General features: G+C 44.1%; 1 protein-coding gene across 1 annotated transcript; it reads right to left on the bottom strand.

The window, feature by feature from the left end:
• Positions 1-717: 717 nt before the first annotated feature.
• GPR26 (G protein-coupled receptor 26) lies at positions 718-16832 on the bottom strand. Its single transcript, XM_042019529.1, has 3 exons — positions 15678-16832; positions 10910-11023; positions 718-5925 (listed from the first exon to the last, which is right to left on the bottom strand). Exons 1-3 carry the CDS (start codon positions 16343-16345, stop codon positions 5694-5696), a joined length of 1014 nt encoding a protein of 337 aa, XP_041875463.1. The 5' UTR covers positions 16346-16832; the 3' UTR covers positions 718-5693.
• Between the last annotated feature and the right edge of the window lie 2168 nt (positions 16833-19000).

Below are 19000 nucleotides of genomic sequence, written 5' to 3'. Positions count from 1 at the left end.
AGAATTTACCTGTCTGTGCACAAGGACTTAGTGGTCAGGAGGTAAATTAAAACACTTTGGTATCTGACAGGGCTTTTTAAAGTTTTTGTTCCAGAGCTCAGCGTAACACAAGTGCAATACAACAGAGCAGGACACTGGGTTGGGCAGCAAGGGGAAGGCTGCAGCCAGCTCTGCACCATGGACCTGCTGCATTCCCACTGGTATCTCACTGGGATGCTCTGGCATTTCATTCAAAAGCACTGGATCCAAATCCCAAGGGAATGGGGGCTTTCAATTTTTTGCTCTTTGCATGACTTTTAAAAGAGGTTTGTTTTAAAGCTGAAATTGTAGAACTACAGTGACTAGAAAACAGTTTTTTAATACCAGCAAGATGGAGGGGGACTTTGGACAAGAGCAGAGGGTGACAGGACAAGGGGAAATGGATTCAAATTGACAGAGGGGAGATTTAGATTGGATATTAGGGAGAAATTCTTCCCTGTGAGGGTGGGCCCTGGCACAGGATGCCCAGAGCAGCTGTGGCTGCCCCTGGATCCCTGGAAGTGTCCAAGGCCAGGTTGGACAGGGCTTGGAGCAGCCTGGGACAGTGGAAGGTGTCCCTGTCCATGGCAGGGGGTGGCATTGGACTGGATGATCTTTAAGCTGCCTTCAAACCCAAACCACTCTATGATTGTATAATTCAGTAACAATTCCAAATGGAAATCCTTTTCTTAACATGACTTTGTGTGTAAATAATCAGCCATATGGGCTCGTGCCTTTGGGTATATTGAAACCCTGTGAAACAGCATTTCTTCAACCAAAAATGTTCTTTTACTCCACGATTGCCACCCCTGCTGTCACACCCCTGACGCTTTTGCTTCTTGGCACACACATTTCTGAAGGGCACTTAAAGTCTGTAGCTCTAATCCTCCTCCTTAGAAATATAGACCTATGTGATAAACTTCTCCAGTTCATTAGATCAGCAGTATTTGCTTAAAACCCAACAATCCTAAATACATATTTACACCATACACACCAAGAGTACAGGTAAGAAGCTGACATTTTACAAAGACTCAGCAGCTCTTTTCTCCATGTAAACTTGTATACCCCCCCAAGAGGGACAGTTGCCTTTTGGTGCAGGATGGTTTTCCTAAAAAAAAGGTCACCTGTCAAAAATTTTCACTATATTGAATGCTGAAAGCATGAAAAGCAAATTAAAAATAAAGAGATTTAAGGCTACAATGTCATTGTTCTCACTTATTCAGGTGTGGGGAGGTTACAAAGACATAATCCCTGATTCTGCAGACACATAATCCTGTGCTCAGTCCTCACAACCCAGCAAAGAAAACACACAGTGACTCTGGGATCAGGACCTAACTGAGCTTTCCGTGCTGATCAGTGACTTTTAGAGTCAAGTAACAATGAGCTGACAGAGGTGTGAAGTCTCTGTCTTTGCTTTTAAGCTTTGTTTAATGATAAGAACGTTGAGAGTGGGGAGAAGACAGATCTAACAGCAGTGAAAAGCAATTTCCAAAGGGTTGTTCCAGAGATATTCACTGTACATGTAAAACTGTATGGGACAGGGAATTCAGAGTCTTCTTCATTTAGGATTAAGAGAGGTAAGGGAGCTCTGAAACCTGAGGCATGTAGGTCCAGAAAAATTCACATCCTGCAAGTGATCTAAACCTCTTGGACTTTGAGAATTAGACTCTCTGGTCATTCAAAAAACATGAGTAGTTTCCACATAAACCATCTGAAAACCATTAGAGTCTTCCCAAACCCAAAAGGGTCCTCCTGTGGCAGCTGCTCTTGCAGCCTCAGCCCAATCTGTGGCACAGCTACAGGGCTTTGACAGGATTTTCACCTTTTCCTTTGGAATGAGTGAATATCTGAGAGACTTGGAGAGCTCCCGGGGTGGAAACAGGGCACTGGGAAAATCCCACTGCAGCCAAGGAATCCCATATCATTGCAGCAAAGCCACTTTGTACTTCCCAACCTCCCTGACCCTCGGCCTCCCACTCACATCCATTCCTGCCTCACTCTTGGAACCTCTTAAAAATGTTTTGATTTTGAAGTTAAGTCTAAAATGTCTTCTCAAAGTTATTTTTTAAAAAAATATCCTTGCCAGAAGATTTTACTTTTGATCTGAAGCAAACCAAGATCATTTCCTAGATGCACTGGCAAAATTGAGAGGGTAAATCACTGCCAGAGGAAGAGATGTGGCTTTTGGGGGCCTTTTGGGGGCCTTTTGAGGTTCCTTCCAACCTCAGCTGGTCTGTGGTGCTGTGATATGAGTGGCTGCTGCTGCAACAGTCGTCAGGCTTCATAAGGATTTGTCTGGACCACTTTTAATCTCTAGCTTTTATTTTTTTTCAGACATAAAGGAAGTTCTAAAAAGTCTGATTTAGGGCTACTGCAAAGAGATTGTTAGGGTGATCTTCTCAAAGAGGAAGAACAGGGATAGAACTTGTTGAGTATTGTGGTTGCCTGACATTGGAAGTGAGAACTTACACACAAGAAGAACTCCCTAAATCCTGTCTACATCCTCCCATTTGTAAATACCATAAAAAGCAGGGCTGTACACATTGAGCAGACATGTATAAAACCTGGATAAAGTCATCTAATAGACCCAATCCTCAGGTGAAACAACCATTATTTTGATTTATATCAGCAAAGGGCCTAGTACCTAATAATTGTTCAACAAACCCTGTTCCGCCTCTCCTCGATTTTGCCAAATGCAATTACCCAGATCTTCACATTCAAGCTGGCTCAAGAACATAACATAAACCAGGATCACAGCTCACAGTTAGGGCTCTGAAATTACATAAAAACCGTTAAAATGAACAAAGGAAAAAGCTCAGAATCCACAAAAGGACACAGTGGACTACATTCTCTTAATCATCTGCCAGTGCTCTGCCTGCCAAATTTACAAGATAGAAAGGAAATGTTAATTGAACATGCGTGTGAGGAGTAGATATTGCATATGGGTCACAGATACCAACAAACAGAAAACTGCATATTGCCTAAGCAGCTGCCCAGATTTTGCACATGCAGCTCCAGATTTTGGGCACAGGATGCAGCCAAACTTTACAAACTTCTTCAAAAATATTTAAGTAACAAATGGAAATCCCCCCTCCCCCCCCTTTGCACACGTGTGTTAGACAAGAGAACAGTTCTGCTTCATGAGCAGAGATAATAAATACTGTGCATTACACTTACCACTGTTATTTTACCTCACTCGGGTCAGAGTGTTGTATAGTACAGATAATACTCAGCAGACAGATGGTTACTCATATCTACATTCATCACTGAGACACACACTTTAGAAAATTTTGCCAGTTGCCTATAAGAATTCAGCTGAATATCTAGCACTTAACAAGCCACAGCATCATATTTCGAGTGTCACATAAAATGTCATCAGGGAATGCTGGGGTGCTATTTTTATTTTGTGTTCTGAGGCAGTTTGTCAAGCACCAGCATTTACAACTCCTGCTTGCTTCAGATGGTCAAAACATGACAGAGAGCTGATGCAAGGAAGGGGAAATTATATCTATTCTCTATTATAGGATTAATTATACAAGAAAGGCACTATGAAAGAGAGACAAATTTTTAAACACATACGAAGGGAGAGATTTATTGCTCATGGTGGGATATAAATCAACCAGTGACTGACTGTGATACACAAGCATCATGAGACAAGTCCAGTGCTGTATTCTCCATCTTTTACTAGACATCCTAAATGCATTATGTTTTGGATTGTTTCTCCTGGGAAACTAGCTTGCTGTCTTTGAATTTGAAAGTTTGAATGTTTCTGGAGCTGCCCTTATTGACGTACAAACCTCCCATTGACTTTGGCATCAACTCCACATGGAAGTTTACAACAGCTGTGGACTTTCCTGGTGCAATTTAGTAAAAGTGATCTTAGTCAAACATGCTCAGTATAGAGCTTTTTATCTTTTTAAACTCAGTAATAATCAACTTTCTAACATCCTGCACACTACTACAATCCAATCATCAATATGTCTTGAATTTTTAAAGAAACAAGTATTGAACTGGGTGTTTTTATCTATTCCACCTGAGAAAATTATGTTAAACCTAAGAAGCAAAATGATTAAACTGAGATAAACAATTTAATCTGGCCAAGGGCTCATTTAAATGCAGTGCTGTAAAAGCTTACTTAAATTCTGTGGCTGTAATTACATGTGGATTTTATTGTAATTATGGTATTTTTTTCTGACTGAAATTAATAAATAAGCTGAAAATTTTTATTTACATGGTAGCTGATAATCTTCACATAATAACTGAGGTGTTACCCCACATTCACTGACTTTGGGGTGAGGCCCCTCACTGAGTTCCCAGTCTGGGCTTTGAATCAGAGGCCAGAAAATCCAACAGTGGGCATTTTTTGCAACATACCAAGCCCTTTTCTTGCGTGAGAGAAGGTGCCAACTAAAAAGTAATCCCACGATTTTTACTACTTGAGGCCTTATTTTCTCAGTATGGCATTGACAGTTGGAATATGAGCAAGGATAGAAGGAAGTACAGCCAGTTAGTTGTGTCAGCTGTTATTTAAGCTACCATTGCATTCATGAAGCCTAATTAACCAAGCCTATTTTAAGATCTGGGCATGCATCTGAGTGCATGGTAAATGTTAATAATGTTCCTATGCAGAACTGCAATCCAGAGCTATAAAGATTTGTACTGAAACCTCCAGAGATTTGCACGTACAGATGTGGATTCAGATTATTGGTTCCCCTCTCATGGTGGAGAGGGGGCCTATTATTTGTGCTCCACTTGCTTTGGAAATTATACTTGAAACTCAGATTTAGGCTCATCTTTCCTTTAAGTAGGAAAAAACCCTATGATTAATAACTCCTCAGAAAAAGAGATTTGTTATTTTTCCTCTTGGGCACAGGGCCCAGATCTGCAGCTCTGGGCAAAATCCAGCTCTTCAGAGCTCAGATATATGGATGGTAGGCAGGAGGCATCCTGACCTTTCCACCCTGTCTACCATTTGTATTTTCCTGAAATTTAACGGGGAAAATATTAGTGGGATTCTGAGTAAATAACATAAAAAATTTAGAGAAGACATGGCTGAATCCAGCATAGTCCAAATTGTTTTTTCTCTTCCTTCAATTCTACAGGATTCTTCCAAATATATATATCAGAGAAGGCTGAACTGTGCTGGGCGCTGGATGAATATTTAGAATTTTTTTTTAAGATTTTCCCATTAAGATATTTTCTGCACAAAACCTTCTCAAGCCACTAGGGTGGGGTGGTTTTTGTAAAGCCATGTTGGCAGCTACAGGAGAGGGAGCTTTACCTGCAGCCAGTGACAAACACAGCACAAATATCCCAGTGCAGCTTTTTAGAATAATCTCACCATGGCACCGGTTTGCTCCCATTACTTTCATGAGCCCCTCTGCTGAGGACTACTTTTCTATCTATAGATGCAGCTGCTGATGGAAATCAATGGGAGATTTGTATTTGTGGAGCCTGCAGGATCACAGATCAATAGCGCTCTTCCAGTCGGGGGCAGGAGGTCCAGAGCAGCCTGTCTCCCTTGGATGTTACATGGGCTACTGGAGGGACGTGGGCTGGGCTTCACCCTGTCCACAGCTGCCTCCCAAAACCTGGGCAGGTGAGGAGAGCTACTAAGGATGGGCCAGTTCCTGTTGTCTCACAAATCTCACTTTGTCTGTCCCATACCGGGCTCCTCATTCATTCAGCTGCGGAAGGTTCCGGTTGTGCGATTCGCCCGCCAGCGCGGAGGAGTTGATGGAGCTTCTCTTGAGGATCTTGTTTATGATGTCCTTCCACGTCTTCTTGTACTGGTGCCGTAGCAAAGAGTACACAAAAGGGTCTGAAACAGCTTTGCTGTAAGCTAAGCACTTGGAAATGATCCCCCAGTGGGCGCTGATGTGGACCACAGAGGATAATTCAACAAGTCTGGGGAAAGAGGAAGGGTGAAAGAGTGAAACGTTAAAAATGACATTAACCCACCCCAAACCCTCAAATTATTCCTGGGCAATTGCAACAAAACTAAAGAAAAGAAAGCCATACTCATGAAAATGTGTATGTCGTCCTCCTCTTACAAATTTTAAAGACTGCTAACGTAAACTTGAGGCCTGTTTGCCGAAGTGCCGTTGCTTGGTCTCATGGGAGTCATATTCCACTACCACTCACATTCTAAAAACCCAGCATCAGTCTGAACTCGCGGTTCTAGGTCCCCTGCAGAGTATCTGAGTCACCTCACATGGGCTATCCAGCTCTCTTGGCCAGTCCAGATCTAAAGAGAGTTCAATGCCTTTAAACAGTTTTTCTGAGTCATAGAAACACACAAGGAAATTCATCACTGAGAGATGGCGTATCGTACCTTGAATTTAAAAACTGGTCAGTTCAAAGGGCAAGAATTCACATTTGCAACATATTTAGCAAGACAAAACTTTAAAATCATTAAGGGAGGGGGAGAGGGAAGAGCTTCATATGCTCCTCATACCTACACTAGCCCAGAGAGTTCACCATGTACTAAAAGAATATTTTTGACAGTGAAATATTGATAACTCCCCATGTCTTTGAGCAACACCAAAGGGCAGCTCTGTTCCATATGCCTCTAAGGCTGTTAGAAACTATTGATTTTTATAGAGGTCGAACAGCCACGTGCTGTTACAGAACCCCACATGGCAAATCAGATCTTTGCTGAACCTGTTTGCAGCAGCAGATGTTGTTAAATCTGCCTGCGAAATACTTCAGTTGCTCACGTTTCTCCAGACAAAGCACCACTTCCAAGGAGCTTTCTGAAGGGTGGTTCCTGCAGCAGCAATGACAGTAATGTTGGTACTTCAAGCAGTTTAAAGATGAGGGGTTTTTTTTTCCTCAGTCATTTTATTCCTATTCCAAAACCTTTCACTGCTACACATTGTTTAAAATAATGCTGGCGAATGGCACAGGCCAGTCAGGGGGAGGGACATTTCAGGTGACCAGGGAATGTCACATGCAAATACTTGGGAATCCCTTGTGCCACTCCACTGGTGCTGCTTGGCTCAGCAATTTTGAGATCCCAAAGAACCCCCATCTGTCCCATTTCTCTCTCCTTCCACCTCAGCTAAACAAATGTTCTTTCAACCTCTCCTTGTAACTCATGGTTGTTATCTTTCCCATAAAGGAAGATCAGAACTGAGACATAATTATCATCTACTAAAGTTTCCAGGTGGTCTCATGTGGTGTATTCTCTCTTCTTTAATAAAATGCAACTTGACATCCACATTAATGTGTTCTAAAATGAGAATTGACAATTTGGAAATTAATCATCTACTGAGTCACATTTACTTTGTAATCTACCATGAGCCATCCTTGTTGGTCTCCACTTCATTTATTTGATGCCTACTTCACATTTTGAATTTCATCATGTTGAATTTCATTTGGATGATTTATTTTTACTGAGTGCTTTACAGATGTGAATTTGATTATGTTTAATTAAATTCAGCGGATGCCTTGAATAACCAAAATATGACAAATTTGTGTCTGAGGGTCTGTCAATCAGTTCTCTGAGACATTAACAATCTCCATTTAAAGCACATCAAAGAGACACTTCGGGTTGCAAGCCTAGACTTGCTAATTTTACCTTCATTGACTGATCAAATGAAAAGCCTACAATTTTATTAACAAAATCTTAAATATTTTCCTTGCGTTCCAAAAGCTTCCTTGACATTTACACATTTTTCAATTCTCATGTATTATTTTTTTATAGTAAATTACATTTGCAGTTATCAAGCAGCAAACACAGAAATGCAGCCAAACCCCAAGCTATGCATTTCCACTTCATGTACAAACAATTAAATGTCAGCCTTTCAAGGCATATCACAGAATTTATTGCCTTTGAAAGGTTTTGTTTCTCATTTGTGAGGGAAATGATATGCATAGCTTCCATTTTCATGAAGCTTTTCAGCCTAAAACAGACACTTTTAGTGAAGGAACATTAATATTTCAGTGCTACCTGTAAATTAAATTTTACAGTATCAACTACATAATTCCCTGGCTTGCTTTCATAAGCCTCTCTTCTACTGTCTGGTCTTCAGAGCCCTTTTATTTCAAAGCTGTAAGCTCTTTTTCTGTGATATTTTGTTCATATTTTAGAAACTTATAACTCTGTAGAGTGTGTAATTTCACGTGGCTATCCAATTATTTTATTTCACCTTCAGTAAACAAATGCGAATGCCATGTTGAAGTGCATGACCTTGATCTCTACACATGTAATGCACACTGGAAATCCTTTATTTACCTGTGCAGTTAATCACTGCACTAAAATATTGTACCAAAAGTGTGCCCACCCAGCTGGGAGGCTGAAGAACACAAATGGCACAAGAATTCTGAGCTTCTTGTGTGCCCAAGCACAATCTGGGAGGCAAACAACAGTTTAAAAACAGGGTTTGCTCACCCCCTACTCCCCAGAGATGATACAACAGAATTCTAATCATCTTCTGCTTGTTCCACCATCCTCCTCTGTAACCTGAGGGCTTGAGACTAAGAACTTCTGCCTGCTATTACTTCAGGATTTTTAATTTAGAGCCAATTTCCTCATGCATTGACAGCACTTATTAACTTGCACGAGCAAAGTTCTGTATTTTGGTATGAAATGCCTGGAGTTGGAAATGAATATGAGAAACTGCTATGACTTCTCTTCATTTTTCTTATGAAAAAGATCCTTGGAGAAAAGAGGTTTGGAACAAGTATCTTTAATCCCATAATCAAAAATAAAGCAAAGGAAGAGATGTGCACCAACAAGTTATTTTTACAAAACAAGAAACAAGCTATGCCTAGAAATATATAATATGGGGGAATGCACCAGTCATGCTGGTACAGAGGAAACACTGGATCAAAGACAATCAGATTCTGATACACCACTTAAGGTCATCCACTGAACTCATTAGAAGGGTGTTTTCTTGATAAAAGAAGTGCCTAATTTGATTTTTATCTTGATGTGATCTGAAAAACTCTCATCTATCTGGAGGAGTATTTATCCCTATGGGTTCATAATCACAACTCCTTCACTGGCTCATGGACTTCCTAGAGACAGGTATTTATTTTTAGTGTGCAAACAGGAAGATAACAAGGTTATAGTAAAACTTTGTGATTTGCTGCTGACAGCCCCCAATTCAGGGAGTACTTAAAAGCATGTTTAATTGGAGTGCATTGCTGGTTAGAGCTGGCAGAGGCACTCCCTCTCCTGACTTCTGTCCACTGCTTGAACTGTGATTGATCGTGTCTCTCTTGAGAATGCAAAGCACTGGACAGAGTCCAGAAATTACTATTTTCCCACACAATTAAAACCAAATTCTCCCAATTCCCGCAGTGTCCACACCCTCAGCCCTGGGTGAGGCCCAGGGAAGGAAGGGATGATTGTCCTGGGACACCCAGCCCTGGAAGTGTCCAGCAAGGTGTCTCAAGGAGCTCAAGAGGAAATTCCCCTCAGCCTGCTGTGCAGGGATCCCCCTAAACATGCCAGAACTGAAAAGGCCAGGAATGTGGGAAACATCAACCCTCCTGACACATCTGGCCAGCTCCCACCCTGCCTCAAAACATCCTCATGCATCCAGGACCCTGTGTTTTACCTCTCATCATCATCACTCTCTGTGGAGAACCTGTTCCTCGGCAGGAGAACATTTAAGTGATCCTTGTACAGACTAAAGCGAGAAGGCTCAGGATTTTTCTAACTCCTCTTCTCTATCTCAAGGCTACTGGGACACAAATTGGGACACCACAGAGTGAAGAGGAGGTGGGGAGGTGGTGCCTGAGTGCTGAGATGCCTTTGGAGGAGTGCAAAAATACTCCTGACAGCTCTGGTTAGAGCACTCGGTGTCACTCAGGATGAGCCGCCAGCTATTCTGTGACTGGGAGGATTTTCATTAAGTTCAGAGACCCAACATGAAATGAAAATTAACCATTTGCAAAAAGACAAATACTTTAATAACTTACACCTTGAGAATTAAGGCTAAATGTCCTCAATTACAAAGCCTTTCATACCATTTAAGTGCGTGGATTGCAGTGGTGTCTTGTGGCCACTAAATGAAAGTGAAGGCAATTCTAATAAATTACTTTTGCTTTCTAATTCTGGAAATTCAGGATATTACACTGAATAGGAAAAGCTCAGGGTAGGCTACGTGTTCAATTATATTCACTCTTAATGCAGCTTTTTCAATGATTTTTTAAAGGTAGATCTGAGTTTGACTGAAGTCAGTCCCACTAATTTCTACTTAATAGTACTGGAATAGAAGATACTTTTAAAATAATTTTTTTCTCTGTTTTGCACAGCAGCATCTCAGTTTTTCCAGAGTCTTTTAATAAAGAATGCAAGCTGCAAATTTCCTTCAACAGCTTGATAACTTTTTTTTGGAGAGACTCACTTTCTAATACTTTATTTTTTCATAGGAGTAATTTAGTGTTTCCCACAGGAGCCATTTCCAGAGATAAGCTGGTGGATAGCCATCTGACCATAAATCACAAAAAGTTTTGTTTAAGTCTGTGGACTGTGTTCACACCTCAACTGGATGTTGTTGACCAAATTTTCACAGTCTGAGATACTGAGGCCAGTGTTTCCCTGGAGATCAACCCCTGGACTGGGGAGTCAATCAGAGCAGCAGGTGACAACTGAAAAAAGGTCTGCAAAACCTTATGGACTGATGTGCCAGCTGCACATTGACTGGGCTGAGTGAGCAGAGTCTGGCCCTCAGACTGCATCAGGACTGAGTGGAGAAGCACTGTGACATTTTACATCGTTTGTTAGCTCAGTAAATGCAACCTCTGTCACAGGAGTGGAAACAGCGCATCAAAATTTCACAGGAGCCTGTAATCCTGTTCTGGCTCAGAGTGCCCTACTTCCCTGAGCTAGGAGTGCATCTCAGCAGCCTTTTCCAGGATGTAGGTTCACACTTACCTTGTAATTACATAAGGTGCAAAGCAAAGTATGAAAGTACCAATAAAGGTACTTATTTTCTTCGTTGCCCGCTGCCTCCGTCTCCTCTGTTCTTCGAGACAGCGCTCTCGCACACTGTGTGACATTCAACACAAACAAGAGCATCAGTCACAGCATCAGGTAACAATCTGCAATGGCTTCACTACAGAATGATGCAGAACAATCTGTTTTAATTGCATAAACCAATAGCAGGTGCACTGCATTTAAATGGGGCAATACCAAATGTTAATGCATTGTCTGATCATCTTACCCTCCACAAAATTACTGACAGACACATGACTGTACATTTATGTGCACACCTCTCCATTATATCAATTCATCTATAGTAAAATTGGTGGAATTTATCCTTGAAAACAGTTGAAAGCTCCTTTTTGAACTACTGTAAGCTGTATTTGCAGGCAAGATGTTACTCAGAGATTTGGAAAATATCCAGGGTGGGACAGGCAGCGGGCTACTTCCCTAGAGGCAGCAATTCCAACACCACTGCCATGGAGAGGAGAAACTTCCCAGCAAGATAAGCAACAAACCAACAAAATCATAATGGGGAAAAAGAACACTCTGAACCTTCAGGCCAACGTGGGAGCAATCACTGTATTCCATAGCTGTGAGCTGCATGGCCATAAACATTCCATCAGCCCATGCAGATCTGCAAGGCTGCTGTGCTGAATGCTCTGCAAAGCTGGAATTGTTTAATAAATCTACAGTGCTGGGATATCCTCATTCCTCACCTCAAACCAGCCCCATTTCCAACTAAACATGTACAAATTAGTCACACCCTGGGTTTTTCCCTAGCTGTGGCATTTTAGGACAAGAGCTTTTCCTTGGAGTTTCCTGTTGGTGGTCTCAGCAGGCCACCAGAGAGCTCTGAATTCCCTTGGTGTGCCAGCAAGGAGCACAGGGCTGAGGCTTTGCTTTCAGTGCAAAAAATCTCTGAAATCAGCACATTTTCTTGTGAAAACAGGATTAATGTGAAAGCTCGTCCTCTTCCTCTATCTGCTTGAGTGACTCCTGTGCTCCTTATGATTTCTGAGGGATGTGGATGATTCCTGCCTACTCCAGGCAGGTGGATTGGGCAGCACTGGTATCTCCCACAGTGACAGGACTGCCTGTACCTCAGTAAATCCCTTTGCAAAGGGCCCAGCCAAAGCCAGACTGCCACCCCGAACCCCTCTCTGTGCACATGGCAGTGCTGCCACGTGTTGACTCCTTGCACAGATTTCACAGTGACACAGTCACTTCTCAGGCAAACTGAATGGTTTGTCCCATAACCTGTATTTATATATATATTTTTTTTAAAAAAAAAAACCCAAACTGTTTGGCATTGGTCTTTCCACTTTCGTTGTAAATTTTTAATTGATGACTCATCTCAGGCTCCGCTCTCTCATAGCTCTGAGGCTCATGGCCATACCCTTACATTATTTACTTCATCTGTAATTGTTTTATCAACATCCAAACACATGTTGTGTCCTGAGGATCTCAGTGTGTTTCAATGATCTCTGTGGCAGTGAGCTCCTTTGGTTGTGTTAAAGAAGAAGTGTTTCTTTTGTTCCATTCTAAATTTGGTCTTACACTGCCGGTCCCCAGAGCAGCTATCATGACGTGATGAAATAAATACTGGAGGAAAAGTTTGTTCTCCAAACAAATTGTCTTTCTCTTAAAGAATATGACACTTTTAAAGGTGCTACATGTTCCATATGTGAGTTATTTGCAGCTAGAAATGACAGCTGATAAGGGAAAAAAATCCGCCTTTTCAAGGGAACCTATGTGCTCTCAGTTCTGCAAGAGCTGGGGAACTTGGAGTATTTTTATGTGCAGAAAAATGATCTTAGAGTTCTGTGAGCTTTGTTTAAGACCTGTGTTCTTAAATTCATAATATCCCAAGCCCATGGCAATACAGGGAAGTGAATCTCCAAAGCAGGTTCAATTAGGATGTTGTTGGGGAGGAGAGGGTGGTGTATTTTTTGTCTCTATTTCCCTATTTACATCTTTTCCTTACTGGCACATGCAGAGCTGTCTCTCATTTCCAGAGCTCACCCATGACTGTCCTGGTAGACTTAAACCCATTTCTTTTGTTCAGCATTTCCAGATGCATCCAATAAATACCACATCACAGAGGAAGGTATTTTATCTCACTCCTTCATGTAGATAATGTACACAGATGAATATTTTGCTTTTGCACACACTTTCATGCACTAAGATAAGAGACATGTGAGTTCCAGTAGTGACATCAGTAATAGAACAGGATTGTTGACTAAGCTTTCATTTAAAGATTTTAATATCCTGGGAAATCTGAGATATATCCCTTTGAAGGTTTGGTATTTTAAATAAAGTTTATGAGATGCTGGACCTTAAGATGTGTAGAGCTGGATACACCAAAAAGATAATATAGATAATTTGAGTTAAGAAATACATGGGTTAAATCTCCCACAATACCCAAGATAATTTGGTCTTAAGAACAAAGAAAAAGCAGGATCCACTAAAAAAGCCTCAGCTAACTTGAAAGGACACGTGCCCCAAAAATTCACACAAATTTGTAGGGTGTTTGGAGGTTTCCTTTGTGCTCCTCTCAAATGATCTTCAGAGGATCACTCGTGTCTCTCCAAGTCACAGGTAATAAAGCCATCAGTCACTAGACCCCCCTGCAGGTGGATTCTGAGCCATGGGAAGCAGAAAATTGTCTGTACTCATTTTCCAGTGTTGAAACTGGACCCTGCAAAGAGCCAGGAGAGTCAGAGTAGTCTAAGGTGGGATTGCAAACTTTGCTCTTTCCTGTGGACTCTCCCAGCATCCACGGCTGCACTCTCAGGTCCTACAGTGCACCTTGAACTTGCCTGTTACATAATGCAAATGATGCCTTTGTTATGTCAGACATTTCTGAGCATCGCTGACTCTTCCAGCAGAGCTGCAGCCCCTGTGCAGAGCTCACAGGAGGGAAGGTGACCTGAGATCTGCCCCTTTCAGCAGCAGGAGCTGTCGCTGGTTAAAGCAGCCCCTCCGCGGGTCAAATCAGCCACCAGTTCTGTAGTGTAGAAAAGAAGCCAAAACTCTACTTTCTTAGAGAGAGGCGTCAGAATAACCTGATGCCAGAGGTAAGAGCCAGTGGTGCAGGTTGCTCACAGCAAAGTGCCTGTACAGCTCTGTCTCCCCCGAGGATAAGAAGCATCATTCCCACAGCCCCGCAGAATCCATCCCGCAGTGACAGGATCACAAAATGCACAAACGCCCTCAAATCAACCTCAACCACAAAAAAATGCAGAGGAGGAGAAATAACACTGAGATTTTTGCCCTTTTGCTAAACTTTGCTGTGCAGTCCAGGCATACTTTTAGCATTAAGCAAAATGAATGCAGCTTAAACCAGCCCTGGTGGGTTTATGGCACTTTCCTGGGAGTAACCACCACATCTCCTCATGCTGCAGGAACTAAGGCAGTCGAGGCACAGTTCATCAACCAGACAGCAAGCAGGGCAGGGGGGAGTTTTTTCCTCAGTGTGACTTGGTGAATAAGGGAAGATTTATACCTGTATTTCTCAGGAATGGCAACGAGAGTTGCCCAAAGTTCTGCTCTGCATTCTTGGTCAAGAGACAGCTCAAACAGCTCAACAGGAGAATTCTGAGCAAATGTTTCTGTCCCTCTAAAATGGGCTGTCCTGCCCTGATCCTCCCAGACTTATTTGTCTTAGCCTCAGGCATCGCCAGAGCATGACCTGTTTTTGAGGACAGCCACATTTGCTCTGAGCCCTGCAGCTCTGCTCCTGGCTGGCTGCGAATGGAGAGGCTGCTGTTCACCTCCAGCTCGTGGAGCGAAGGGGAGCAGGGATGGTCAGATGGGAGGTGTGGTGTGGGACTGCCCTCTCTGACCGATCCCTGCTTCCCTCTCTGCCAGGCAGATTTCTTCCCCGTATCACACACCGAGCCTGCGTCCCTTCCAGATCTATGCATTGATTATTCATGCAAGATTTATAGCTTGTGCATAATCCCTGGCCTGACTTTTGCACGCATTCCTCTCCCTGTTTGGTGCTTGCCTTCCAGCCCACAATCCTCCCAGTCCCTGGGAACTTTTCTCCTCCTGTCTCGAGGCACAAGGGACTTGCCTAAAATCTCTCGTTTGAAATGAGCTCTATACATCCCTTGTTTGTCACATTAACATTGCTACTGAATTCTCTCTCACTTAAGGTTTAAGTATAGGTATTCAAGTGCATGAATATTGCAGCTGTAATTCCCTTAGGATCCTGCCTTCAGGAATGATAAAGTTACAGAGAGCACAGCAATAGGAAAACTGCTGGGAAAAGGAGCAGCAGGCAGCACTCAGCTTCCCTTCCAAACTCCAAGGGACATGTGCAGCCTCCTCCCTCTCACGGATCCAGCAACATTTTGGGCTGACAGTGCCCAGAAAATGCAAAGCTATCAACCACTAAATCCACCTTTGGAGACAAAGGGCAGTGATCTGATCACTGTCTCAAAGGGAAGTGCATGCTTTGCCAAAACTGCCTGTTCCTTTGCTCTCCCTCCCAAAACGAGTCCTCAAGCCTAACAAAAAATGAGTTCTGCAATCAGAGAATTAAACCCAAGTGAAAAGAAACATGCAGAATAGAAACCGGCTTTGAGGATGCTTGTTTTCTCCCCCTCCCCATCCCCTGCTGTGAGACAGCTTAGTCTGTATTTAGCATCACACTGAGCCCCCTCCTCACTTCTTTTGCCATGAGCAGTTGCTGAACACACGGGAACCTTACCTGGGATGGATGTCCACAAGCAGCACCAGGGTCTGCATAGTGATCACGTCGATCCGCTTACAGTGGAACCGTGCCACCTTCAGCACTTTGAGATATGTGAAACACAGGACTACAAGGGAGAGGAGGAAGCTGAGGGCGTGAAAGACCCCAGTGAAAATCACAAACTGTGTCCTATCCTCCGGTCTCTTGTTGTAGAGCGTGCAGGAGGCATAGAGGTGATGGAAACCCACCCAGGAGAGAGAAGCTGCCACTATGGGGAACGACGCCGAGTGCAACCACGTGTAGCTCAGTATGAGAGCAGCGTCCCGGTACCTCATTTTGGAGTGATAACTTAGAGGGAAGACCACAGCAATCCACCTGTCAATGCTCAACGCTGCCATGCTCAGCATGGAGTTCGTGGTGAGGAAAGTCTCCAGGAAGCCCACAACGTGGCAGACCTGATCTCCTGCCGGCTGACTCTTGTAAATGATCCCCGCCAAGGTCAGGGGCATGCTCGAGACAGCCATCAACAGGTTGCAGAAGGTGAGGTTGAGGATGAACAATCCCGGGACCTGCTTGCGGATGTCGGCGCTGTACAGGAAGCACATCAGCACCAGCACGTTGGCCAGCAGGGCCACGAGCATCAGCACCACCACCACGAAAGCCAGGAGCAGCTCCCAGATGCTCATGGTGCGTCCAGTCACAGGAGGGACATCTCCCAAACTGCGCCGCGCCGGCACCGGGGGACCATGGTGCGAGGTGCCCCCACCTCGCCCTCCTCCCCAGCCTGCTCGCTCCCGTGCATGCCCTCCGTATTTTTAGAGGAGCTGCAGTTTTCTCCTCCAACCTCCCCCTCCTCGCTGCTCCTTTCCACGTCAACGCTTCCCGAGACGTGCACAAAAGCACTGGGAATGCCCATCAAACTGCAAGGAGGGCTTAAAAAATATCAGCAGGACTGAACCACTGTCTCCAGCCGGTCCATTTTGAGGAGAGCACGTTATTCTGAGCAACTGCTCTCCTGAGAGCCCTAATTACCAGCCCCAAGCTTGCAAGCAATCCACCGAGTGAATTGTGCTCTCTTTCTCCCTTGCTTTCTGCCTCTCTCTCCCTCTCTGTCTTTCTCTCCCCTCCCCTCTCCTCCAACCCTCACTCCCTTGCAGGCTGAATGTAACCTGCTTTTTATGATCACAGATAAAAACCCCATTAATGGATTAAAGCATGCACACTGCTGGTGATTCGCAAACGTGATTATGTCATCCCTGCTCCACAACCCCTCCCCTTCTCCTTGCGACTGTGACTAGACTTTCCTCAAGAGAAATCCCATGCTTTCATTTAATTGATTTAGCCATTAATTTGCAAACAGCCTTGTAACCTAATTCCTGCACTCCAGCTTGTTCCCTACATTTCGGTGCATCACTTGCAGTGTTGCTGCTTGCTCTCAGCCAGGGCAGGGGCTTTCTTTTCTCTTCATTAGCTGTGCTTAAAGAGATGAGGGGAAATGGATATATTCTGCTACTTCTCTGGAGCTGTCATTAGGTGACGGGAGTGGTTTTACTGCTCTGGTTCAGCACTTTGCAGTTCGTTGTCTCCACATACGATGCTGAGGAGGAAACTGACTGCTTGCCCTCCTCCTTCAAAAGCAGGGAAATCAAAGCCCAAATGCCAACGCCACATCCCCACGGTCACAGAGCAGGTGAGGGGCAGAGGCAGCATCGTGCTGCAGGTACCTCTATTCACTCAGCTTTTCTCCTCTCCAAGAGTTTTTCTTCCTCCCAATCAAAGCCTCCCTCCCTGTGAGGCTGAGCATCCTGTGAGATCAAAACTAAAAAGCAGCTTGGCAAAGGAAATAGGAATGAGTCTGACTTGCACATAATTAGGTGTCAAAATTAGGTTTGTTTTAAAGGACGGAACGGGAGCTGTTTTCCCGTTGCTTTTCCTGTCTCTTTAAATCAGTTTTAACTGGGGAGGCTGAGAGTTTGTGAGCAATCAGGGCAGCTTTCTGATCAAGGCAGCCAAGCTTTAATCTCTGCACAATAAGAAGGCAGAAGATACCCTGCAGCACGGTTATTTGGGCTGAGTAAGTGCCTCTGCACGTGCACGAGAGCTCGATGCTCGGGCAGTTTTCCCTCTGAGCCCTCCAGAGCTGCGCATCTCCATGAGCAGCAGCTGCTCACTGCAGCTCGGGAGCAGAGCTGGCACCCTGCACGCTGCCAGAGCTTGGCATGCTGTAGAAAAAAAACCTCTTTCACCTCAGTTTTGGTTTGTTTTGTTATCAAAAGCCAGGTTTTAAAGGGCTGATAGAGTCATCAAAGACCACAAAGGAACAGCTCAGGGTGCAGAGCCCAGGTCTGTCCGTCAGTCCTGAGAGCTCCCTGTCTCCAGAACATGACTCCTCATGCTGAGGGGGTGAGGAGAGGACTACAGTGTCTGCCTCTTTTCCCGAGTCAGTGAAGTGGTGGAGCCACCATCCCTGGAAGTGTTCAAAAAATGTGTGGATGTGGCATTTGAGGATGTGGCTCAGTGGTGAACGTGGTGGTGATGCTGGATAGCTGGCGGGGCTTGATGATCTTAGAGGGATTTTCCGACCTTAGTGATTCCATGAGAAAAGCCTAAAGGTGACCCCTTCTTTAAATAAGAGGGGGTTTTACCCTCTTAGGAGAGGTAGACTGAGGAAATGAGGGAGAGGATGAAGGTTTTGCTGCTGCTTCACAGCACCAGCACATCAGCAAGTTTCCCCCTTGGGTAGGAAGCAACAACCCTGCTGGGAGGGGTGTCCTGACATCAAGAGCCCGAGCAGGGTGTCCATGGGACAGTCATGAACAGATTAAGTCTCAGCAGACAAAGGCAGCTAGCTACAGGACCACAGGAAGGTGCTCTGTGAGTTGGGGGTCACTGTGAAGAAAAATGTGGGAAAACTTGCAGGGATACTAAGAAGAACAGGGAAAAATAAAGGGAAAACCAGGTGATATATGAGAGGCAGGTACTCTGTGACAGTGGTAAAGGGGAGTCTCACCCCCACTTGGCATCAAGGTGATTCCTGAGCCTTCTTCCCACACTCAGCCTCCTCCTGGGCTCAAATGAACCCTGCAAGGACTGGGGAATTCAGGCTTTTTCCCTACCTTCAATGCACGAGACCAAGGGTTTATCAGGGTGGTTTCTTGACACAGCATGCTGTTATCTCTTCAGTGAGCTGTGGTGCCTCCAGGATTGAAAAGCTCTGTGCCTGAGTAATTCCCTGCTCTGACGAGGGTCTGGCATCGGTGTCAAGCCTGGGTGAACAGTGGGGGAGGAAATGTATGCCTGGAGAAAAAGGATTAGGGATGACAGTCGGGAAAAGAGGATTC

Source organism: Corvus kubaryi, unplaced genomic scaffold (assembly GCF_017639235.1).
Source record: "Corvus kubaryi isolate FWS band 111438036 unplaced genomic scaffold, C.kubaryi_AGA036_p1.0 138, whole genome shotgun sequence".
Taxonomy (NCBI): Eukaryota; Metazoa; Chordata; class Aves; order Passeriformes; family Corvidae; genus Corvus; species Corvus kubaryi.
Note: the sequence above shows the minus strand (reverse complement) of the source record. Positions and strands in the feature narration are given on the sequence as shown.

What these genes read in the sequence shown, in the direction of transcription:
- GPR26 (XM_042019529.1), bottom strand. Translation starts at nt 16,345, where the DNA reads ATGAGCATCTGGGAGCTGCTCCTGGCTTTCGTGGTGGTGGTGCTGATG. An exon ending in CTTGTGGACATCCATCCCAG is followed by an intron (nt 11,024 to 15,677) that starts GTAAGGTTCCCG and finishes AATGTCACACAG; the next exon opens with TGTGCGAGAGCGCTGTCTCG. An exon ending in GCACCTTATGTAATTACAAG is followed by an intron (nt 5,926 to 10,909) that starts GTAAGTGTGAAC and finishes CTCTTTCCCCAG; the next exon opens with ACTTGTTGAATTATCCTCTG.